Below are 24,379 nucleotides of genomic sequence, written 5' to 3'. Positions count from 1 at the left end.
AAAAGATTGATTAATTGATTAAACCGGTTTATTTTTAACGATTAATCGATTTAAAATAATAAATAAAAAATATATATTTATTATAAATATATTATTTTATTATATTCGATTAAATTTCAAATTTTCAATTGAACCTTCAATTCTACCAGTTTTATGACCGGTTCGGTTTTCGTATCCTTGATTAATAGACTGTAGTGACCTCTACAAAAGCTGTGACTTTTGAGACACCAACTTGTGGATACATTCACATGCATAATTCCAACTTCTTGTTGGTTATAAAAAGGACTACAAACTACAACTAAATTAATGGCCCAACATAGAAGTGGGGATAGGATGGTGATGGAGAATGGTCTTGACTCTCTTGATCATCATGAACATGATCATGATCATGGAGATGATGGTACCATAGAGCATGAATCAAGACAAAATGGTACCATAGAACTGAGGGAAGAAGAGGTTTCAGTGGAGAAGGTGTTTCAACACAAGCTGGTTCCATCATGGAGGAACCAACTAACTTTGAGAGCTTTTGCAGTGAGCCTTGCACTCAGCATACTCTTCACCTTCATAGTCATGAAGCTCAACCTCACAGTTGGAATCATACCTTCTCTGAATGTGTCTGCAGGGCTTCTGGGGTTCTTCTTTGTTAAGACATGGACCAAGTTCTTGGAAGGTTCTGGAATGTTGAAACAACCTTTTACAAGGCAAGAGAACACTGTCATCCAAACATGTGTTGTTGCATCCTCTGGCATAGCTTTTAGTGGTATAACTTCTTTTGCTATGTCCTTTTCTAAAATTGTAAACTGTCATTCAATCAAATTCATGCATGTTTGAGTTAAATACTTTTATTGACTGACAATACATGATTGGATATCTTTAAAACACTTTTTAAACTTTCTAAACAGATGTCTTGAAATATGATCTGTGATTAGTCTCTAGAGTAGGATTGTTACCTTAGCATTGAAATTAAGAGTGAATACTAGTGTTTTTTTTTTTTTTTTTCACTTTTTGCTCATAGAAAAGTAAAAATAAAAAAGAAAAAGTATATACTTTTCTCCTTGATTAGTATTCTGGCATGATGTGGAACTCTGTGGACCAAGATTGAATTTGTATAAATTTCACTGAAAAATCTTCAACACTAAAGTGGTTAACTAAATATGTATGTAACCAACTTTAACTAATTTTGAAGAAATTTAAGGCCAGATGATATCATGAATTCAAAGATAATGCCATTTTTGTGTCTTGAGTTTCAGTATATACCAAAACAAATTTGAGAGGTGCAAAAAAAAACAGAAAAGAAAAATATTAAAGAAAAACTTGATGATTACTCTATATTCTATAAGAGGTATATGTGAAACCATGCTCACTATATCATCTATCACTAAGGTAATGTTAATCTAAGTTGGAAAATTATATCATTGTTATTTGACAAAATTGAACGTTTTGGATAACATTTTGTTATTAAGTCATAATAGGAGGCTCATGCTAACTGAAAATTCTGATTCAGATTCTGTGTTTGACTTTTATATGATCAGGAGGATTTGGGAGTTACCTATTTGGAATGAGTAAACGAGTGGCTGATCAAACATCAGATAGCAGTGACTTTAAGGACCCAAAATTAGGATGGATGATTGCTTTTCTATTTGTTGTTAGCTTTCTTGGACTCTTCTCAGTTGTACCTCTTAGAAAGGTATGACTACTTCTTCAAACATTGATTGCATTATCCATTTCCGTTTAACTTTTTTTTTTAGTACAATATATTGGAAAATGAAATAGCATGATGGGAGTAATTCTTGAAGACTTCTAAAGAATAAAAATTTGTTGAGAACTAAAATGTCTGATCTAAAATTCTTTTAGTACCAAATTGGATGTTTATTCATTATCATATTTTACTGTTACCAACTTACCATTTGTTATCAACTTATCATTGTCTCAATTTTCATTTGCATGCTGCAGATTATGGTTATTGACTTCAAATTGACATATCCAAGTGGTACTGCAACTGCTCATCTTATCAACAGTTTCCACACTCCTCAGGGAGCCAAATTAGCAAAGTATGAACTTTAGCAGACTCTAACTGCATCAAAAGTTGGATATCCAAAAATAATTTCTTGTTTCTTTTTCCACTACTCCAGGAAGCAAGTGAAAACTTTGGGAAAATTCTTCAGTTTTAGTTTTCTATGGGGTTTCTTTCAATGGTTCTATACAGCCACTGACCAATGTGGATTTCAAGCCTTCCCTTCACTGGGGCTCAAAGCATATCAGAACAGGTACATTGTGACATATTTGTTTTAAATAAGCATTCATTTTATCTTGAGAATAACATGTGCATAAATCTAATACTAAGATACCTCATATATTGGAACTCATTCTCAATTAGTTATCATTAATTCAGCCTTTACTTTGCTTCAGGTTTTACTTTGATTTCTCTGCAACCTACATTGGAGTAGGAATGATTTGCCCCTACATCATAAACATATCAGTGCTCCTTGGAGGAATCCTTTCATGGGGTCTAATGTGGCCACTCATAAAGAACAGAGAAGGTGATTGGTATGCTAAGGGCCTTGGCGACGGCAGCCTTCATGGAATCCAAGGTTATAGAGTAAGTTTTTGGTTACAAAGCACCTCTAGTGCCATTGTTAATCTAAATGCTTCTAATTGGATGCATCTTTCACCTTGAACTCAGGTATTTCTAGCCATAGCTATGATCCTTGGAGATGGTTTATATAACTTCTTCAAGGTGCTAACTCATACATTCTTGGGTTTGTATACTCAATTTCGGAACAAAAGGGAAAGTGTTCTTCCTGTTGCTGATCAGGACTCTCCATTGCCTCCTCAGCAATCCTATGATGATCAGCGCCGCACCCAACTCTTTCTTAAAGATCAGATTCCCACATGGTTTGCAGTTGGAGGCTATGTAGCCATAGCTGCCATCTCTACAGCCACTTTGCCTCACATATTTCATCAACTGAAATGGTATTACATGATTGTCATCTACCTCATTGCTCCTACCTTAGCCTTTTGCAATTCTTATGGCTCTGGACTGACGGATTGGTCACTTGCATCCACCTATGGAAAGCTTGCCATCTTTACAATTGGAGCATGGGCCGGTTCATCACATGGTGGAGTTCTTGCTGGCCTAGCAGCTTGTGGGGTGATGATGAACATTGTTTCCACAGCTTCTGACTTGATGCAAGATTTTAAGACCGGCTACCTTACCCTTGCTTCGCCTCGCTCCATGTTTGTGAGCCAAGTAATTGGCACAGCAATGGGGTGTGTAGTTTCTCCATGTGTCTTTTGGATTTTCTACAAAGCATTTCCTGATCTTGGGACACCAAATAGTGAATACCCTGCCCCAAATGCAATGGTTTTCAGGAACATGGCCATATTGGGTGTAGAAGGCTTCAAGTCTCTACCAAAACACTGCCTCTTGCTTTGCTATATCCTCTTTGGTTCTGCCATTGCAATAAACATGATCAAAGATTTCCTAGGTAAAAGGGGGAGGTACATACCACTTCCAATGGCCATGGCAATACCATTCTATCTAGGACCCTACTTTGCCATTGACATGTGTGTTGGAAGTTTGATATTGTTTGTGTGGGAAAAGTTGAACAAGGCTAAGGCTAATGCATTTGGACCAGCTGTAGCTTCTGGTTTGATTTGTGGTGATGGAATATGGACTCTGCCTTCTTCAATTCTTGCTCTTGCTGGAGTTAAACCACCTATTTGTATGAAGTTCTTGTCTAGGGCCACTAATGCCAGGGTTGACACTTTCTTAGGGAATTGAGGTTCAATGGACTTGAATTCAGTCAGTGTCTTAAGGAAGTCTTAAAGCATGTTCTTGGGATTTAAACTTTAGTGCAAGACTAGTTTAAGATGCAATTTTCAAGTTTCTGCTATACTTTCTCAGGGAATGAAGGTCAAATTGTATGTAGCAAAATTGGTTGAAGTTTATATTTTCATAATTCTGCTTTCACATGTAGTTGAACAAACATGATAAAGACAAAATGTGCAGTGTTATATCAACAAGTATTTGGTTTCATGCTTAGATTGATTGTGTTAGTTTGAGGCTCCTAAAACATCTTCATTTCAGGTATACATACTCCCAACTTCTATTTATAATATATGAATTCTGATAATAAAATTGCATTACAATGAGCTATAACCATTTAGATTATTTAAAACTTACCTGTAATACTCTTTAGCAAAGGAAATTTATTCTTGCAAATTGCAATTAGAGGATAAGCTAGAAAGTAACATTAGCATATTATTGATTACTTTTGGTTTACAAATTCAAATAAATTGTTATTATCCATAATTGAATTTAGGCTAATTCTATGGTGTCTAAATTTTGTCTAGTTTATTTTTTGTAATAAATTCTAAATTTTTAAAAATTATTTATTTTTATACATTTTAAATTAAATATTAATTTTTAACTTTTTTTTAATAAATTAGGCATTACTTTTTAAGCACTATAACAATCACCTTAAACTTAACCAAAAATCTAATGCTAAGGAGATATATAGAAATAATTGGAAAATTTGACCCAAAAGAGATGAGTTTCTAGGCTAAAGAGCCCTTTTCCAACCATGTAAATATATTTAATGATTAAAGATTTAACAATCTTAAAATATTATCTCATATATTACGCCATAATACAACAGCTAAAACATCAAATCCTGGATTCAACTAATGAACTAATGGGTTATATTGATATATTCCAACAATTTTCTGCACAAATTCTTGAAAAGCATTCTCTCCTTTGTGGGCAGATAAGTAATCAATAAGCAATTTCACAGTGGTAGCATCCGCAAAAAAAAATCTGTCTTTCATAATCTGAAGGTAGTTTATTGACTTGGGAACATCATTTTGTCGCAGTAATCCTTGGACGAAGACATTTTATGTGCAAGCATCTGCCACGCATCCACCCTCTTCCATATTGTTTCCGCTTCCTTAGAATCGCAATGGCAGCGAGGGTGTTGCCCATCTTGCACAATCAATTTATAAGGTAGAAAGTAGAAATTCATATGTAATTGCGTGAAAATATTAACTAAAACAGTCAAATGATTTGTGACTCAGATTTGTGGACGTCTGATTGGTACCCCATGTTATCCATTTATAAAGGATAATTATCTTCTATTATATATTACAATTGCATAATAAATATTATTGAGTAATGAGTACACTAGCAGTTTAGCACAATAAATTTTCTTTTTTTTTTCGTACTTAATTTGAACTTAGAATATTATAATTTAGTTGAATTTTAAATAATTAATTTATCGTATCAATTTTACTCATATAGTCATAGGAACATAAATAGAGAGATCGTTACATGGTTCTATGATATATTCAATATGTGTGTTCAAAAATTTATTTTTATCCAAACTTTTAATTACATGCTACATAACTTGAATTGATTAAAAACATGATTATTTTGTGTTAAAGTATATTAGTTTAAACTAGCAAACTCCCTTTCCATATTCTAAAATTTATAAATTCCTTTGTTAAAATATTCAATGCTAATAAGAATAAAATCTTATTGTACCAGATGAAATCTACTATATAAATCATTGATCAAAGTCTCTGCTTTTAACTATTGGTGTCTGTCCCAAGTACTTTTATATATAAATGAAGTAAACTCCTGCATGCTTCATTTCATAACTGTGAAAATAGGGGCAATAGCAAATTGCTCTATGGTTATCTTAACTATCTATATTGTCATCTATTTATTCAAACACTCCATCAATGTCAACAACAAGAAGTGTCAAGGCATCGCATATTTTCAATTATCAATGATATCTTGCTCATATAGAATGCTTTCTTTGACCATATAGTATCTTCCAAGGGGACTAGAAATTTGTTATTGAACAAATTCTCCCGGTAACAAGAACTTTGATGTAACTTTGCATCACTGAACTCTTACTCCATTGTGTCTACTATAAAGTTTTAACTTGCTCCGTAAAAATCCACATGAATGAAGCTTAAGAAGAACTTGGAATAAATTTCGATTACATTCACCTTTTTCAATATCTCGGTATGTTTCATATGTTCCACCTGCCCCCTCACCAACACCACCAACAAGCATGCCATGATTGGTTAGGGACAGACGCTGAACCCAAAAAACAAGTATACAATATATATTGGGCAAACTATTATAACATCAATCTTAAAAACATTCATTAATTCATCAGTTTCTACCTTTTACCAAACACACTACCAGTCTTCTAAATATTCAATAGAACCTACCGATCATTCGTTTTTTTTTTTTCAAGTCCTCCATAAACTTGCATCTTTAGCTTCATGTTCTTTTGTAAAACACTTTTTAAGATGATTGAAATTTGTGTCACTTATATGAACTTCGATTTTGCAAGATGAAGACTGAAGTGGTAAACACCAAATAGTGAGCAAATTTCATTCTCTCTCTCTCGATCTTAAACCCCTTCTCTAATGTATGCACTGGAGAGATAGGTAAGCAGTGGAATATCATCACAGTTCATCCATCATAATGACTTCAAGGTCACCACATCACCTATGCCTTATCATCTCTGTGCCTAATAACTGCGTTTCATATCACACTCTCAGGCAGTCCAGTCTTCATCGCTATCATTATCATCCTAAATAAAATAAGAAAAAAAAAAAAAAAAACATAAAATACAGTTCAGATGATTGAAAAACTAGCAGTGGTTACAGAACTACATGCATGCAAATGCAGCCATGTGTATCAGGAACAATTACCTCTGAAGCATTTGAAAATTCATCATCATCATCATCATCATCATCATCATCATCATCATCATCATCATCATCATCTTCAACCTATATTGAAAAGTGCCAAGGAATCATATTGCAGTGCAAATGCTAATTCAAGTTTTATTAGAAGAGAGCATAAGAGGGAGAGGTTCATAGATAAACGAGTACATTTTCAGAATAGGCAGTGTATTGAATCCCAAAGTGATCAATGGGAAAAATATCCCAATTCAAACATTGTGAAAAAAAAAAAGGGACTAAAACCCTAGTATACGATATAATGCGAAACCAGAGACAAACAAGAAGCAAGTGCACTCATGCAGGTACGGAAAAATCAGTGATCAAAATTCAAGAAAGAAAATAAAGTCAAAGAGTGTTCCTCAAAGTATTAGTAGAAAACTTAAATATCAAAGACAGAACAAAAGGAAATTGAGAGATGGCAAAATGCAGTTTGTGGCAAACAATTATCGAAAGCAAAGCTAATCCATGAAAGAACGGGAGAACCAGTAGAAATTCTAAGATTTACTTCCTATATAAGTTGCTGAGCTGTTTAACATTATGATAAGCATCAACCAATAAGTAAAATCATGGACTTAAAAAGGGAAAAAGTTACCTTATGCCCCTTGCTTTTTACTGTAATATGTTCATCTGAAAAATAGCATACACCGTAAGTTTGCCAAAGTTGTTAGTGAATGACTTATTAAGATAGAAGATTTTAGAAACTTTAGAAGACGAAAAACCGACATTTAGTTACAGAAAAGAAGCAGCCTTTAATGCAGATTGGTAACTCCCTAAAAAGAAAAAAAATAAAATAAAATAACGGTTGAGTTGTTTCCGTATGACCTCAAAGTCTTGGGTTCAAGCCATAGAATCAGCCACTAATGCAATTATTAGGTTAGGCTGCCTACATTACACCCTTTAGGTGCAGCCCTTTCCCGGACCCTGCGTTAACATGGGATGCTTGTGTACTGGGCTGCCCTTTGGACAGCTACATGAAGAACAATAAGAAAAAACATAAAACGTCTTCTAGTTTCTACTGATTTGTTGATGTTCAGGCAGGGATTATATCAGAGTCAGAAAACAACCATATATTGCATAGGACATGCCATATCAATAGGGCCAAAACTTATCTAAGATTAATAGCTACTCAAAGTTTACGGAGGACTTCCAAAGAAATATCCATAGATCCATTCATCTTAGATTGAATTTCTACATTTTAATAATGATAAAAACACAGCCAATAGAGAGTTAAGTTGGATAGGAGGATATTCACCGAAAGTTTTGTCCTTGGTCTTCCTTGCCCGTTTTTTGGTTCCTGCATCCTGTAACAATAGCCAATTTATTAGCTTTTATCATATTCCAACGTTGAACCACTTACTGCTATTAAGATGATTCTGTATTCAGGAAAATGAGGACCTGATCAATCTTTCTTTTTGAACCACCAGGCTGCAATTTCTGGCCAGTAACTGAAAAACACCAATAGTTTTATCATTCAATTTTCACAAATCCAATTGCTGATAATTATACAAAGAAACAAAAGTTTTACAACCTTCAGATGATTGAGGTTTCCTTGTTGAAGCCTTCTGAAAAACAAAAAGGAATTTGACCATTAAATATATACAAGAATATCAGATTATTCAAATTCATCTTGGTGTGAAGGAAAGATATTGAGAATTGAGACCTTAAGGTCTTCCAAAGAGTATCATGCAGAGATACTTGATTGAGATGAACAATCATGTGTTCTCATTGCATGCATGGATAGACAGATAGTTATCAGAAGTGAAAAATCTCCACGTTTTAAAACAGGCAACCTAGACATTAGACAAGGCTCCCACCTAGTGATGTTTAAGGAAAGTAGATGTAGGTAGATTTTAACTCATGACTTCCAGGTCACAAGGTAAAAACCTTATTCTTGTGCTGATTTACATGATCTAAACATGTATTTTTAAGGTTTTGAAAATTGTTTATATTAATCCCAGTCCCACGCATATCAATTGACCCCCGCCCCCCCTCTCCCGGCAAGGAAGAACCCCACCCAACCAAAAAAAAAGAAAGAAAAGAAAAAGAAGCAAGTACATCTTCAAATCTTCCAAAAGAATATTAGAAAGTAGAGGTCATATGACAAAATCTTAGATCCATGATCAAATAAGATTTGATTTCAAACCACCATTAAAAGACTACATAACCTAGTGTCTAGCAAGAGGCTAAGAAACATTTTCTTAATTAATTAGAGATGCAATTCAAAAAGCACCTCCATATCTTCGATGCCCTTTTTTCCTTTTATAGAAGACCAAACTTTCATTCATAGAAATTGCCAGAGGGCACTTACCAAGAAAAAACATAAGATCTACATCTAAAAAGACTAATAAATATCTTGTATGTTGAACTATAAACTGAGAGGAGGCGCAATATTCGACTACAGAGAATCTTTAATACAAAAAGAAAAAGAATAGACTAATATTGAGATATACTGAAATTAAATGCTGGTCCTGCTTACAGTGTCAAAACCTTACCTTCTCTTCTGCTTTCTTGAATAATGTGCCTATAGTAGGCTGGACAAGTGAAGCATTGTTACTAGACACAACTTCATTATTTGCAGTGGCTGAAGCAGATCGAGGAACTTTCTTAGATTTTAAGCCTGAAGCATGCTCTTTATTTTCCTCACGGACTTGATCCACTTCGGTTGTATCCTCATTATCAATGTCAACAACTACAGGGCATGGACTTTTTCCCTGTATTGATGAGTTAACAAAGATAGAATAAAACTTCAATATAAAATATAAGATCAATGAATTTCTAAATTTCGACATTTTAATGATGATCGAAGAAATAAAAAGCAAAAAGGACAAATAATGTTGAACACAGTTGCAAGTAATGAGGGTAAAGTATTAAGGGAATAGAGTTTTTTATGAAAAAAATCTACGTAGAATTAAATCCTGAACTTTTTACCCCCAAATATCAAGGGGATCCAAAACAGACTATTAGAATTATTCAATCTGGTGATCGTCTACAATAGCATCAACTTGTACCAATTTTTCTTCATCTTCAGAAAGGTCAGGGCTGCTTGCACCAGAACTATCATCAGAAGAAAGTTCTGTAAATCTGGTCCAAAAAAAGAACCACATAAGTACGGCCTTCAGTCACAATAATACTAATTTAAGTCAGATCATCCTCCTAAATAACTCAGCAAAATAGTTTAACAGAAAATTATATATGAACATTTTAGCACTAAGTTTCAAGGCAGATTAGGCCCCTGGTTCCAGCACAACTTCACAATATGGCAATAATGTGTTTATAAGAACACCACAACTTTTCATGATTTTATGTCCAGTTAGCAATACGCATAAAGAAATATGGAAGAATTCTGTTTACACATCAACATTATCATCAACAAGAATTAAAAAGCCTTTCTTGAGTAAGAGGAGTTGACTACATAGATTGAAGAATGTCTCCTATTACAAAATAAGGAATTCTTAATAATTTTATTTAATCTGCTGCTATCATGACCAAACCATGATAATTTTTCATGACTTTATACTGGCACACATCAAGTAAACTAATATAGAAGAGGGTCATACTTATATGATTTTCTTGTAATTCTTCCTGAATGGCGGACTGGGACCGTTTCCTTCATATCTTTTGAATTCATTTCACTATCTGATAGATCATTGTCAACTGGTGTCATTGGTGAATCTGATTCTGCACATTGAATTTTGGTTTTGTGAACAGCTTTATTAACTGCAGAATTTGCACCTGCACCCCCTTTAAAGTCATATTCAGCTTGCTGTCCCTGAAATAGAAAGAAACTCCAAACAGTTGTATCAGCCACACAAGAGAGGGAGGAGGAGGCATGGAAGGGGGGAGATTTCATTTTTCCTTCATGCCAAATATAGAAGCACGCAACAGTTGTCTCTATAATTAGGTAACTGTGACAGTGTAAATATTGCTAACCTCATGCAATTCTTTAGGAAATTCCAGCTTAGCTTCTTCTGGATTCTCATCTTTCCTCCCAATCCACCATGCATCCGAAAATACAATCTATTGAAAGCATGAAATTATCAATTACTTCATGCAGAAAATCCCAATTACAGGAAACACAAAATTGCAAATGAACAATCAGAAAGACATGCATAAGATCATAGTTCCTAGACTAAAAGCAAGAGATTCAGGAAGAACACAAAGCATTGTTAGATCTAGACATCTGTATGTTACATAGGGTAAACATAGGAATTGAAACTACATTAATTTATACAATGAAACAACAACAATAACAACAATGCATTTTCCCACTAACAAGGGAAAGAATACCACTGTGTCTTATGATAGACCATACTGTTAACTACAAACCTATTCACCCATCATGAAATGAATATATTAAAAGCCTGTGATAGGAGGTAACAAGGAGAAATTTATTTAGTTGAGCACCTTAAGCATCATCTAACTTGCACTATCTAGATCAGGCGTCAACAAAAATGAAGATAACAATGAAGTGGGATAGAAAGCCAACCATGTTATCAAAAGAATCTTCGCACATTACATTCTTCCCACCTCTGGAGAACTGTAAAGTCAGGTATCTGTTCTTGGGATATACAATAGTACCAAATAACTTCATTTGGCCCTGGAAGGTAAGAGAAATCACTTCAGATACCAAAACATAAAGCAACAAACCCAATACTTATAATCCATCCAAAGCAAGCAACTGCTCATACTCATACTATTTCACAGAAACCCAAACCGACCTTAGTACTGAAACTATAATACAGTATTTACATTTTATGTGGCGGCTATTCCAAAACCAAGTTGTTAGAATTAGTTACAAACTGCAGTAGGCAGTTAAATCACAATTGGTACAAAACCAGGGTAGCTGATCGCATGATGAAGATAAAATATCTCCTCATTCTCTATTTTCAGTTATTCTCGCAGTTCCTTCTCTCTTTCTGCCTCATCATAGTTGACCCTAGCAACTAAGAACAACAAAATCGCATCCTTCGAAACATTGAAAATAATGCAGTGAGTAGCTAAACTATACACTTTTGTTTTTTTCAAATGAAACACGAAGTTAACCTAAATAAGAGCTAATTATACTATCTCTGACACGCTACCATCTCGCTCTCAATTACAAACAAAACTCAAGTAAAATTTCATTTTAGCATAAAAAGTTCAAATTAAATTTAAAAATGGAGATAACCTGCGGAAAATCGAGGTAGAGAATAGGGTTTTTCGTTCCTAGATCCGTGAGCTCGCCGATCTTACCGCCGGCGATGGGAGCAAGGAGGCCGGGGAACGAGAAGAGGAACCTTGTGCTCTTCCTCTGAGACTTCTTGATGATGTCCTTACCGTGGTGCTTCGCCACCGTCGATGACGGCTTCAGTTGGACGGAAGCGGCGTCGCCGTCGGGAACGTCGGAGAGAATGCCGGTGGAGAACGCCAACGCCTTGAGCCTCTTGCGCTCTATGGCTTCAGAGTTTGTTGAGGGATCCATGTCAGTTGCTTCGGCTTCGTCGACGTTCTTCTTCTTTCCGCGCGCCATTGAGATTCTCTTCTTCGGCGCTCACAGTCAGAGGCGGGAAATAAATTATTTTTCTTCGTGTCAGCTTTAATTAATAATTATCACTGGGTTTAAGGTTCACTTGTTTTGTTTCAGGCTTTCAGCTTGTTCTATCAAAACTAAATAATACTAACAAATAATATTATTCTATAACAGTATAACCTCTTTTTCATTTTTTAAATAAATAAAAAAGCTATAAATATTTGTGCAGCACAAGTTAAGAATATGTTTGAAAGTTTAAATAATTGCTATTTTACTTTATTTTGGCCTACTAAAATTTAGTTGAGGAGGCTAATGAGTTATATCTTAAATTAGTTTATGACAAAATAATTTTTTTTAAATTATTTATTTTTACATTTTGATATATATTAAGTCTCACATAAATAAGGAGATATTGAAAAAAGAATGTTCCAATAAAATTGCTAAAATTAGATTGCACAAACTCTGAACCTTACACTCAACACAGATCGGTCTCAATCATTTGATTCTTTTTTCTGTTTTGCAATTTTCACATCAAACTCACACTACAAGGCCAACTGGGTTTTAGCTTTTTCTTTGCCATATTAGCAAATTAAAGTTAAAATTAAAAAGAAAATAAAACAAAAAAGAAGAACAAAGCTACTATATTGAGTTTTACAGAAAGAAAAAAAAGAAGGTTCCATTTTTCTAATCAAACTTTATTTCTGCTAATTAAAAACACTCGCTCGTTAATTAGATTTTCCTCTTTGGGAATGGGAATTAATCTCCCTCCCTTTTTCCTCTTCTAAGTTCTAACTACTGCAACGTTTTTCACACTCTCACTCCCACTCTCGAGAAGAACCTTCTTTATGGTTACTTTTTTTTTTTTCTTTTTAATGTCCATTAAATTCAGAATGCGATTCTGAGAATTCAAAAAAAAAAAAACTGCAGAAAATGCGAAGCTAGAGTTGAAGCTGAAGCGGATTTTCGAAAAATTAGGGTTTTAGGGGGTGCATTGTGCTTTTTCACTTTTTTGTTTTGGGGGAATGATAGCTCATGGCATTTGCGAATGCTTCAGCGATCGCTCCTTCATCTCTGCGTTACTTTGCTCGCGTTGGTTCCTTTGATTTGAAGGTTCCATTTTCGGGTATTCATGGCGATGTGGGTTCCGGGTTTTGTGGTTCTTCATTCTGCGTTGGGTTACACGCGGGGAAGAGTGATGTTGTGCTCGAAAGGAGAAGATTGAAGCCCGTTGATACCCGCATTATTGAAAATGCTCAGTTGAAATCAACTGTTGAAATCCCTGTTTCTTGCTACCAGGTAACGGAAGCTACCTTTTTTAGTCCTTTTTTATCCTATTGTATCTGTATATGTTACTTTCATTGAGGAATTGGGAAGGAAGGACAATGAATTATGGGCAATCAAATCCCGGATGTTGAAGAAAAATAATGGGAAATTTAGCTCAATTGTGTTTGAAGTCATGGAAGAAGAGAGCACTTGATTGTTGACTTATTGGTGGTTTATAAACTTTTCTACTGAAATAATATGGTTAATTTATTCAAAGAAAAAGTATGTCACAATGTCAGAGTTGTACTGCTGAATAAAGGGAGTAGAAGGAATCTTCATCTTCTTATCTTGTTTTGGTTGCTTAATATTCCATCTTTTTCCTATTATACTGTAATGTTCGACTTGGATGCTGGATAGTGCTTATTTACAATTAATATTTATGTTTTTTGTGCTGTTCATACCATTTTGCAGCTCATTGGTGTTCCTGATCGAGCTGAGAAAGATGAAATCGTTAAAGCAGTTATGGGTTTGAAAAATGCAGAAATTGAAGAGGGTTATTCCTTGGATGTTGTTGCGTCTCGCCTGGTATAGAAATGATCATCAATTGGTGGTATCTGAATTGAGTTTCTCTTATTTCTCTGATCTGAAGTTGGTTTACAGGATCTGCTGATGGATGTCAGGGATAAGCTTCTATTTGAGCCAGAATATGCTGGTGATCTGAAGGAAAAGATTCCCCCTAAATCCTCCCTTCGAATTCCTTGGTCTTGGTTGCCTGCTGCCCTGTGCCTACTTCATGAAGTGAGCTTGACATGCACTTAGTCATTTTGGATGTTTTTCTTTTGGTTTGTTTGCTTGGTTTCTCTAGCTTTTTTTGGGGATGAAATATTTATTGTCTCCTTTATATTTCTTCTAATTAGGTTGGAGAATCAAAGCTTGTATTAGAGATTGGACGGGCGAATCTTCAGCATCAAGATGCCAAACCTTACACAGATGATTTGCTTCTTTCTATGGCACTAGCTGAGGTATGAAATGTGGACCCAGACATCAAGATATTACTTTCTCAATTTGTAGCAATCTTGTTATGTACCCATTCCTTATCATAGGTGTTTTCTTTAAGTGTGCAATTGCAAAGGCTGGCTTTGAGAAGAACAAAGTTTCTCAAGGTTTTGAAGCTCTTGCTCGCGCCCAGTGTCTTCTAAGGAGTAAACCATCTCTTGCAAAAATGACTCTGCTATCCCAAGTAAGAAACATTTTTAAAGGGTATAATTTCACTTAAGATCTCTGTGTTATTAGCTGGTTTTCTGTATATAACATATTAACATATACCAAACAAACTCGATATTGGACTATATAAATCTCATACAGTCTTTCAACAGAAGAAAAAAGATAATTAATGTCCACCAATGTAAAATGCTATACTCTTCATTGTTGTTTCCACAACTGTGGCATATTAAGTGAGTTCTTGGAATAATTCAGTATCTTATTTAGTGAAAATATTATTGTGCACGTCAACAAAATCAATTGCTATTGCGACCATTTATTCAGGAAGCTTCACTAATATGTACTTTAGGCAAGCTTCATGAATATCTTACTATGTGTTGTCAATAACTATAGTATTTTTACATATTAATATCTTTAGAGTACTTATTTAATTTTGCAACCATATCACTCTTGGAAGTCTCCATTATGTGTTCATGACATTCTTAATTGTTCACATCTTTCCTTTTTCATACTTGTTTTTTGCTGGAGAAGTAGTAGTTCCTGCATTCATGTTTGAAAACATTTAATTTTGAGACATCAACCTCCTTCCTCTTTGTATTATCACATTTCATATCTCAAGATTAGGAATGAAACACACCCTGAGGATGCTTTTGATGATTTCTAGATTGAAGAATCTCTAGAAGAGCTTGCACCTGCTTGCACCTTAGAACTTCTGAGCATGCCTAATTCTGTTGAGAATTTTGATCGAAGGCGAGGTGCTATTGCGGCTTTGCGTGAATTGCTCAGACAGGGTCTTGATGTTGAAGCTTCATGCCAAGTGCAAGACTGGCCTTCATTTCTAAGCCAAGCATTCAATAGTTTGCTGGCTGGTGAGATAGTTGATCTTCTACCTTGGGATAACTTAGCAGTGATGCGAAAGAATAAGAAGACAATTGAATCACAAAATCAAAGGGTAGTAATTGATTCAAACTGTTTATATAGAGTATTTATTGCTCATTTGGCACTTGGATTTTCAAGCAAGCAAAAAGAGTTGGTAATACTCTTCTCTGAAGCTTAATTATTATAGGGATATTTGAATTCTTCTCTTATAGTCCATATTTCATAGTGCTATCTAACATTGGCTTTGTAAGTTTCATGCTAATATCAATTGTTTATATTAATATATGTAGATTAACAAAGCAAAAAACATATGTGAATGTTTAATAGCTTCTGAGGGCATTGATCTGAAGTTTGAGGAAGCTTTTTGCTTATTCCTTCTTGGCCAGGTATTTTCTTTCATTTCATGTTAACTCTATTAATCATTTCGGCCTTCCAGAAGCATTTAAAAATTATGTTGCAGTTTTAATTTGTATCCTCCCTTTACATTCCCCCTGGACTTCTTCATCATAATTCATCAACTTCTTTTGGCCTTAAATTCTAGGGTACAGAGGCTGATGCAGTTGAAAAGCTTAAGCAGCTTGAGCTGAACTCAAATCCAAAACATAAATCGGTCTTGGGAAAGGCAATAATGGATGCTTCTGTTGAAAACCCATCATTGGTATTTCTCTTATTCATGCAGCTTCTTATTTTGGTTGCCACTCTGATCATGTATTTTTTTAATTTTATGCGGCTTTTTTGGTATTATGTAGCATTCGAAGTTGGTGATAGTTTTAAACTTTTAGCGACACCACCTCATCTTCCAGCAGCCCCATTGTAGTGTTAGTCTGTTAGATGACCTTAACAATAGACCTGGGCTCCTCCTGTCCAGTGTGTGCTATTATCTATCAGATGGGTTTCCAAAGTAGTGTATTTTGGATTACTTAATGCTTTTAATGTCTAGCCTAAAATATAATGCATATTTTACTGCCATACTTTTCCAATAATTTATGTAGAGTTTTCTTTCATTGAAAATTGGATTTTTATAGTCGGGAAAAAAATTAACAAACTTCTGTTCTGATTGAGCTTCATTATGTATTATATTTTTTCCACAAGATAACAGCTGTAATGCTTCAAGAACAATGTTTTGTCCTTCATCTTAGTGTTTTGTCATAAAATTTAGAGTTTCTGTTTTCTTATCGAAGACCACTTGCTGAAATTAACCAGGAAAAATGGCTGAAGGATTCTGCACTTGCTTTGTTTCCAGATACTAAAGATTGTTCTCCTGCTCTGGTGAGATCCATTGTAGTAGTAGTAGGCAACAACTCATCTGCTGCCTCCTTAATTTTAACAAAACGTCGTATTTCGATCTACATCTTTGCAGGTCAATTTCTTTAATGCTCAAAAGAAGTTTCCAGGAAGCAAGAAAGGTACTGGAGCTCCACAATTGGTGCCTACTATATGTCATAGACCTCTGTCCTCATCTGGTTCGTTAGAACGAAGAGATCTTGAGGAACCTCGCTCCTATACAAGCTCTTCTCCAAATATAGGGTACGCAGTCAAACAGCTGACTCCTACTGATTTGCAGAATTCATTGCTATCTGGCAAAGATGAAAATGGAAGCAGTCTTCACGAATCACCTGTTCAAGTGAACAGAAGTCTAGGCACTCATCGCAATGGAATTTGGGATGGTCCCTACACTCATCCACACATATTTGGAAGAGTAACATACATTACTGTACTTGGTTGTATTGCTTTTGCTACTGTCAAGTTGTTTGGAATGAACTTAAGCAAGAGCAGCTCTCATTGGACTTCAACTAGAGCCAATAATAACAGTGCTTGGACAACAGATTCTTCTGCTGACTGCACTATGGGCCCTGCTTACATCAGGGGTAGTAACATTGCTGGCAGAATGAAGAAAATCTTTGCAATAGTTAAGCAACCATTTTTGCACCAGTCCGATGCTGGAAATCAAAGTGATTTGCGCGCCTCTCTTAGCAAATCATCATCCCATGTTAATGTGTACAGGAGGCTGATGATGCCTTTGGAAGAGGCTGAAAAGCTTGTTAAACAATGGCAAACAATCAAAGCTGAAGCTTTGGGACCTAGCCATGTAGTTACTTCCCTAGCTCAAGTCCTTGATGAGTCCATGCTTGCTCAGGTAGCCTATGCTATGACTATTATTTAATCTCCTCTCATTCAAATTCTTGTTTGCTTGTAATGGGTGATTTCTGGCATTTGAAGTCAAGATACTCATAATTTGTTGGTTTATGAAAGTTAGAATTGAATGAAATTAAGTAAAATTATCACATAATACAAATTCATTCATCACAACAAAGAGGGGGGAAAAACTAATTGGTGCTATCTTTGGCAGTGGCAAGCTTTGGCTGATGCAGCGAATGAAAGATCTTGTTACTGGAGGTTTGTTTTGCTAAAATTGTCTGTCCTACGAGCGGACATTCTATCAGATGGGAGTGGAGTAGACATGGCAGAAATAGAGGCTCTCCTAGAGGAAGCAGCGGAACTAGTTGATGATTCTCAGCAAAAGAACCCAAATTACTATAGGTATATAGTTTACTTGCATAACCTTGTATTTTTCTGTGATCTATTGGCTAGACAGACCTATCATTTTTGCTATCCTTCATTATTTTCTCCATTCATTTTTCCCCCCTTTTCCTGTAACATGTTGCACTACTTCCTGGCTTCTGTCATTTTTTCATTAACTTCAATTTTTAATTAATTACAGCACTTATAAAGTTAAGTATATCCTCAAGAGGCAAGAAGATGGATCATGGAAGTTCTGTGAAGGTGATATACGAACACCATGATCTTTGGCTTACCACACCAGGAAATAACTTACATTGCTGCTAACTTTGGTTTATTTAGGCAGATGATTACATATATTTTTCAGTGTATACTGTATAAGGTAAGATAACTAGGTTTTCTCTTTTTACTTTATAAGGAAGATGAATAGGCTGTCCTCCAACCCCTCCCTTTTTCTTGTCGATTAAAGTGTAAAGAACCGATTGATTGACATATTCATTGTAGTGAGGAGAAAATTCTGATAAAATTTTTTTAACGAAGTAATGTGAAAATAAATTATTATGGAGTCCATAGTTAATCTTTTCTTCTATGTTAATGATATACTTATAGTGTTACCAGTGTTTTTCATGAGAAGGAAATATTCTCTTTAGTTAGGCCTTTTTCTTTTTATTATTTCTTCTGCAGAATTTTAAGGACAGCAAATACAACTAAAAACGTGAGATTTGAGTGTTGTATCTGCGCAACTGGTTAGGAACTTAGGATGGATATATTTTGTCCAAACGAATCCCCACTCTAAAATAATTCTAACTCTAGGTTCTTCTAAAAGTATGAAAACACTGATGCTATGCATCTTGAATAGATTGCTGAAAATGCGATTGCTACATGTTACAGAAATATGTGGTTGCAATCCGATTCAGAGCCATAAAAGTATATTCAAACAGTAAATTTCTGGCAACAATTCGGTCTATGTAACAATTTTTCCCGTGAAAAAATGAATTTGGATCTTCTAAGTTTTAAATTTTTACTTTAAAGAGTAAAGTATGATTTCTCACTCTTGAATGATTTTTCTTTTATATTTTCTCTTGATCCCACCTATAAAATAAATGATGAGAGATTGTACTTTACCCTTTAAAGTAAAATTTAAAATTTAGAGGATCCAAATTTTAAAAAAATTAGAGTGAATTTAGTACTTTGAGCACTTATACTTTAATTATATATTACCTAGATTATTTATTAAGAAAAGGACAATTTACTTGAATAAAATAAAGGAGAGAAACGACTGAAATGCAACAATTGCAATTTCCTTACTTGCGTGTCCTGATTCATTATTATGTAAACTGTGGTAGGTAACCACGGTTTACAATTTACACATAAACCATTGTAAGCTGGCATGGTTTCTGACTGAGTAACAATGACCATAAAACCCTCTAACCTGCCACGGTTTATGAAGGGATATTTAAATGCAGAAAACCCTATTAGCAGCCACGGTTTATGAGAAGAAGAATTCTATATATATGAGTGAGCTCTGTTGAAGAGGAGCATTATCACAATGGCAGGAAGAGAGTTTTCTTGTCTTAGTGCATTGCTCTAGAAAAATTCAAATAAGCAAAAAATATGGTGTGAAGTTTACTGACAGAGAACCGTTGAGTGTATTTATCATTTCATCAAGCACTTTGTCAGATGTAAAGAACAGCATCTTGCAAAAGCTTAGGGTATTTGGGAGCAAGTGGGTGAAGAAGCTATTCTACAAAATTTTCATCGTAATGGTGTCGACCGGTGTTAAGTATGATACGTTTGTGATAGCTGCTGATGAAGGTATTCGGGTTCTGTTTCATTGTGTTAGGAGTTTTCCAGAGGTTAGAATACACGAGCTATATGCGAAGTTGGAGGTTGGTGTCGATAGTTCTGGGGCATCAGCTCCAGTTCATAGTTCCACTGCCGTCAGCGGTGCGTCTAGTTCGATGCATGTGGCCGGACCAACTGTTCCTCAGGTTGCATCCCCTTCCTTTGCGGCTGATTTAGATCGAACAGAGGCAGTTGTTTCTGTACCGTTCGAGAATCCTGGGGTCTGGCAGCAGGCATTTGAGGTGGATACTGGTGGTGGCATGATTCATTATGTTCAAGGATTCGGGAAACCTGATTGAGTAGAGAATGCAATGCGGGACGATGACTCTGACCAGGAGCCTGAAGATATCATTGAGGATAGCGATGATGACACAGGCGCCAATCCACATTCACAGCATGGCCCTTCAAGTTCTAGCGCACAGCAGTACCCTCCACACTTCTCCACTCTAAACTTGGAGGCTTTGGGTCAACAGGCAAACAGAGGTGCTATAATTGGGGGTTCTTTTACAGAATTTCAGATTGGGCAATCATTCAAGAATAAAGATGAAGCTGTTCTGAGTGTGAAGGACTATAGCATCCGCCGAGGTGTTGAGTACAGGGTCTTGGAATCGGATCATCTGAAGTATCATGGAAAATGCAAGGAATTCGGCAAGGGTTGTACTTGGTTGATTCGCATATCACTTCGTGCACGAAAGGGCACTTGGGAAGTTAGGAGGTACAACGGTCCGCATACTTTCTTGGCCACCTCTATTTCCAGTGATTACCGGCAGCTTGATTACCACGTTATCTGTGCTAGGATTTATCCGTTGGTTAGGGCAGATGTTGCGGTTACGGTAAAGGTCTTGCAACAAGCAATAGAAGCCAATTACGGGTTCAGGCCTAGTTACAGGAAGGTTTGGATGGCAAAACAGAAGGCAGTAGCACAAATATATGGAGATTGGGAAGAGTCGTATGCCGAGTTGCCACGTTGGATGCTAGGGGTACAGTCGACCATGGCCGGGGACAATTACTGTGTTAAAAACCTCTCCTGTTCGACTTGGGGATCAGGTCGATGAGTCTACGGTGTACTTTCATCGTCTTTTCTGGACATTTTCACCCTGCATCGAGGTCTTCCGGCATTGCAAGCCCCTAGTGAGTATTGATGGTACCCACTTGTATGGCAAGTATGGAGGCACATTACTGTTTGGCGATAGCGCATGATGGGAACTCGAACATCCTCCCGATAGCCTTCGCCCTTGTGGAGGGAGAAAATGCGGACTCATGGTCATTCTTCTTGTCCAACCTACGATCGCATGTGACGCCGCAGGAGGGTATTCTTGTTATCTCTGACAGGCATAATGGCATCAAGGCTGCCCTTGAGGCGCCCGAGAATGGTTGGCTGCCTCCACGTGCTTTTCGAGCGTTCTGTATTCGTCATGTGGCGGCAAATTTTAGCCTAAGCTTCAAAGGTAAAGATACAAGGAGGATACTGGTGAATGCTGCCTATGCAAAAACTGAAGCAGAGTTTTATTATTGGTTTGACATCATGCGGACTGAGAATCCGGCCATGTGTGATTGGGCCAATCGGATGGAGTATGACAAGTGGACCCAGCATCAGGATAGCGGGAGACGGTTTGGGCACATGACAACCAACATTAGTGAATGTGTGAATTCTGTGTTAAAGGGAACTCGCAACCTCACGTTCACTTCATTGGTTAAGTCAACTTACGGGAGGCTTGCTGAGCTATTCATGGTCCGCGGACAGACGGCGGAGGCACAGCTGGGAACTGGGCATGAATATTGTCAGGCGTTGGTGAAGGCAATTGATCGGAACATCAGAGACTCCAGGTGCTTCACCATCACATTATACGACAGGCGCCAATCGGAGTACACGGTGGCTGAGACGACACCGACTGGAAACTTCTCGCTAGGTAGCTATCGAGTTTCCTTTAAGGATCAGACATGCGACTGTGACCACTTTCAGGCACTGCATTATCCATGTAGTCACGCCATTGCATGTTGCGCTCACTCGCACCTGAATTGGGCGTCATATGTTCATGAGGTGTATCGTATCAGTGAGGTGTTCAACGTGTACAAGCAAGGGTTTGTTCCGCCTATCCCAGAAGGCCTATGGCCCCCATATGCTGGACCAACAGTTATTCCCGATCCTAACATGAGGCGTGCAAGGGAAGAATGTCCGAAGGCAACCAGGTTCCGCGGTAGCATGGATCAGTCTGTTGAGAACCACCCCAAGCGCTGTGGGCTCTGCCATTAGCCTAGTCATACGCGGAAGAACTGTGACCAGCGAAGACATACCGCTGCCGGGGATGGTTAGATGTTATGACGTTTATGATCTTGTTGATGTTGTCTATGTTGTATTAGGAATGCTTAATTTGAGTAATGTTAGGTGTTGAGTCAATCAACATCGGGTGCAGAATAAGGCTCCCACAGAAACTGTATCGGAGAAGGTAATCTTAGGTAAGACCATCAGAGTAAACATGAACAACTACTTGTAAGAGCAATAAGTAAACGACTCACATCGCGAACACGCAATCTATCCAAACAAAGGCGTGAAGACACCACTCTTTGATCCCCTGCATCGTTTGTCGGCAGATATATTACCCACCTACAAGTTTCATTGTGAGCATTTCATTAGGAACGACAACACATGAAATTGAACAGGTTATCGACCGAAAACAATAAACCATACCTGGATGCCAGCGGAAATCTGAACACATCAAAACCACTGGGTCTGAGATTGGAAAACCTCTAGAAAATTCAAGACTGTAGAAGCTGTAGTGGCCCGGCCAAGTTAACAACATTTCTGTTTGTCTCACGACGAAGACATCTATATCTCCCCAAGTCGTCCATCGATGCCAAATAAGGCAACCAGCGAAGGTGAACCCGGTTTGCGTTCTTGTCCGCAAACAGTTGAGAGGACAACAACATCAGAATATAAGCACGCGCGTATATACGCACGGTCTCTTCACTCGCATCTGCTGGGAGAACCCGAAACCTCTCATGGAACCATGTGTAGCACACCGTCATCTGCTTGACTTTATTCTGCGGCGGTAACTCGCCAAACAACTCCCGAAACCACGTCTATGCGGGTCTTCCGTTCTCCATCAGATTCTCAAAGTCAGTCAGGCACCCACTAACGGCCTCTCCATCGATGGGCAAACCCAGCTGATATGCCACATCTTGCAAAGTGATAGTGCACTTCCCAAACGGCATGTGAAAGGTGTGGGTCTCAGGACGCCACCTCTCAACGAATGCGCTAAATAGAGGCTCATCAACCCAGAACCACTGACTGTTTAGCCTAACCAAGTGATACAAGCTCGCGGTCTCCAGATACGGTATAATCCGATCGTGTAAAGGCATATTCTGTTGTCTCCTGACACCACTAATAACCCTAGTAAGCTGCAACATGAAGATAAGGAAATCCTCAGCATACGAGCAATATTAATAACAGTAAATATAATTTTAAAATATTACTATACACCCACATTGGTTTTCTATTTTCTCTAAAAATAGTAATAACAATAATGAAACAATAACAATAATACTAATAATAACAACAATAACAATACCAATATAATAATAACAATAACAATAACAATAATAATAATACTAACAACTCCCAATAATAATAATAATAACATTAATAATATATAATAATAACAATAATCATAATAGTAATAATAATACTAAACAACTCACATTAATAATAATAATAATAATAATAATAATAATAATAATAATAATAATAATAATAATAATAATAATAATAATAATAAGAAGGTAATACAACTAGCCTCTTGGTCGATGTTTTCAGCCACGTGTGCAACGCCATTTAATCGGTACATGCGAGCTTCGTCTTCCATGACTCCACCACCCAAATAGTTCAAAACCTCACAGCCTTTTCCAGATTCTCTCTCAACCTCCCAGATTCAAAAATTTTGGTTTACAACATATGAGATCCGTGATGACTTACAGCAGATTATGTATTTATATTACTCCAAGCATAAATCGTAGTAGCCAACAGAGTTTTATGGTCACAAAGTTTCTTCATAAACCGTGATTACCAAGCACAGTTTCAACCCACCATTTTCATGCATAATCCGTGGTAATCAACCGCGGTTTATGCTCATTGATTCCTACCTGTAAACTGTGCTAGCCTCTCACGGTTTATGTATAAATTGAAAAATGTGGTTACCTACCATATTTTACATAATAGTGAATCAGGACACTCATGTAAACAAATGACAAATGTTGCATTTGAGTAAAGAATCCTTTCAATCATTTTAATTAAGTAAAATGCCCTTAAGAAAATTTATGAATTAACCAAGTTTCATTTTGCTACTATAGCAACGTATAGTCTATAGAGTATTTTTTATT

The 24,379-nt window shown here is 36.5% G+C and overlaps 4 protein-coding genes across 5 annotated transcripts; 3 read left to right on the top strand and 1 right to left on the bottom strand.

Moving 5' to 3' along the window:
• Window positions 1-239: 239 nt before the first annotated feature.
• On the top strand, window positions 240-4,045 carry LOC112751507 (probable metal-nicotianamine transporter YSL7). The gene is made up of 6 exons (XM_025800662.3): window positions 240-760; window positions 1,533-1,687; window positions 1,954-2,051; window positions 2,133-2,267; window positions 2,410-2,599; window positions 2,684-4,045. The coding sequence occupies exons 1-6, from the start codon at window positions 307-309 to the stop codon at window positions 3,782-3,784; spliced, it is 2,133 nt and encodes a 710-aa protein (XP_025656447.1). The 5' UTR covers window positions 240-306; the 3' UTR covers window positions 3,785-4,045.
• A 1,944-nt stretch (window positions 4,046-5,989) lies between these two features.
• On the bottom strand, window positions 5,990-12,565 carry LOC112751506 (DNA-binding protein RHL1). Of its 2 annotated transcripts, none has more exons than XM_025800659.3 (12): window positions 11,933-12,565; window positions 11,252-11,362; window positions 10,696-10,782; window positions 10,323-10,534; window positions 9,774-9,846; window positions 9,258-9,476; window positions 8,294-8,327; window positions 8,161-8,210; window positions 8,018-8,066; window positions 7,358-7,392; window positions 6,733-6,813; window positions 5,990-6,611 (listed from the first exon to the last, which is right to left on the bottom strand). In XM_025800659.3, the coding sequence occupies exons 1-12, from the start codon at window positions 12,272-12,274 to the stop codon at window positions 6,576-6,578; spliced, it is 1,329 nt and encodes a 442-aa protein (XP_025656444.1). In that variant the 5' UTR covers window positions 12,275-12,565; the 3' UTR covers window positions 5,990-6,575. The 2 variants fall into 2 exon arrangements, with proteins under 2 accessions (XP_025656444.1, XP_025656446.1); XM_025800661.3 differs by having other exon boundaries at window positions 8,294-8,324; window positions 11,933-12,401.
• A 173-nt stretch (window positions 12,566-12,738) lies between these two features.
• Window positions 12,739-18,727, top strand: LOC112751505 (plastid division protein CDP1, chloroplastic). The gene is made up of 12 exons (XM_025800658.3): window positions 12,739-13,570; window positions 14,009-14,122; window positions 14,198-14,335; window positions 14,455-14,559; window positions 14,655-14,777; window positions 15,423-15,791; window positions 15,928-16,023; window positions 16,179-16,295; window positions 16,841-16,906; window positions 16,998-17,774; window positions 17,988-18,178; window positions 18,360-18,727. Exons 1-12 carry the CDS (start codon window positions 13,307-13,309, stop codon window positions 18,439-18,441), a joined length of 2,442 nt encoding a protein of 813 aa, XP_025656443.1. The 5' UTR covers window positions 12,739-13,306; the 3' UTR covers window positions 18,442-18,727.
• A 2,440-nt stretch (window positions 18,728-21,167) lies between these two features.
• LOC112749305 (uncharacterized) lies at window positions 21,168-22,256 on the top strand. Its single transcript, XM_025797562.1, has one exon. The coding sequence runs from the start codon at window positions 21,168-21,170 to the stop codon at window positions 22,254-22,256; it is 1,089 nt and encodes a 362-aa protein (XP_025653347.1).
• Window positions 22,257-24,379: the final 2,123 nt, after the last annotated feature.

The sequence above is a fragment of the Arachis hypogaea genome, chromosome 15 (assembly GCF_003086295.3).
Source record: "Arachis hypogaea cultivar Tifrunner chromosome 15, arahy.Tifrunner.gnm2.J5K5, whole genome shotgun sequence".
NCBI lineage: Eukaryota > Viridiplantae > Streptophyta > Magnoliopsida > Fabales > Fabaceae > Arachis > Arachis hypogaea.
Note: the sequence above shows the minus strand (reverse complement) of the source record. Positions and strands in the feature narration are given on the sequence as shown.

Bases quoted from the DNA above. Each gene is read 5' to 3' on its own strand.
- LOC112749305 (XM_025797562.1), top strand. From the start codon at position 21,168: ATGGAGGCACATTACTGTTTGGCGATAGCGCATGATGGGAACTCGAAC.
- LOC112751505 (XM_025800658.3), top strand. From the start codon at position 13,307: ATGGCATTTGCGAATGCTTCAGCGATCGCTCCTTCATCTCTGCGTTAC. The intron at 14,336-14,454 runs GTGAGCTTGACA...TCTTCTAATTAG, and splicing joins CCCTGTGCCTACTTCATGAA to GTTGGAGAATCAAAGCTTGT. The intron at 17,775-17,987 runs GTAGCCTATGCT...TATCTTTGGCAG, and splicing joins ATGAGTCCATGCTTGCTCAG to TGGCAAGCTTTGGCTGATGC.
- LOC112751506 (XM_025800659.3), bottom strand. From the start codon at position 12,274: ATGGCGCGCGGAAAGAAGAAGAACGTCGACGAAGCCGAAGCAACTGAC. The intron at 10,783-11,251 runs GTTGGCTTTCTA...TGCTTTCAATAG, and splicing joins AAGATTCTTTTGATAACATG to ATTGTATTTTCGGATGCATG. The intron at 8,211-8,293 runs GTTGTAAAACTT...GGTGTTTTTCAG, and splicing joins GAAACCTCAATCATCTGAAG to TTACTGGCCAGAAATTGCAG.
- LOC112751507 (XM_025800662.3), top strand. From the start codon at position 307: ATGGCCCAACATAGAAGTGGGGATAGGATGGTGATGGAGAATGGTCTT. The intron at 761-1,532 runs GTATAACTTCTT...TTATATGATCAG, and splicing joins CTCTGGCATAGCTTTTAGTG to GAGGATTTGGGAGTTACCTA. The intron at 2,052-2,132 runs GTATGAACTTTA...CCACTACTCCAG, and splicing joins CAGGGAGCCAAATTAGCAAA to GAAGCAAGTGAAAACTTTGG.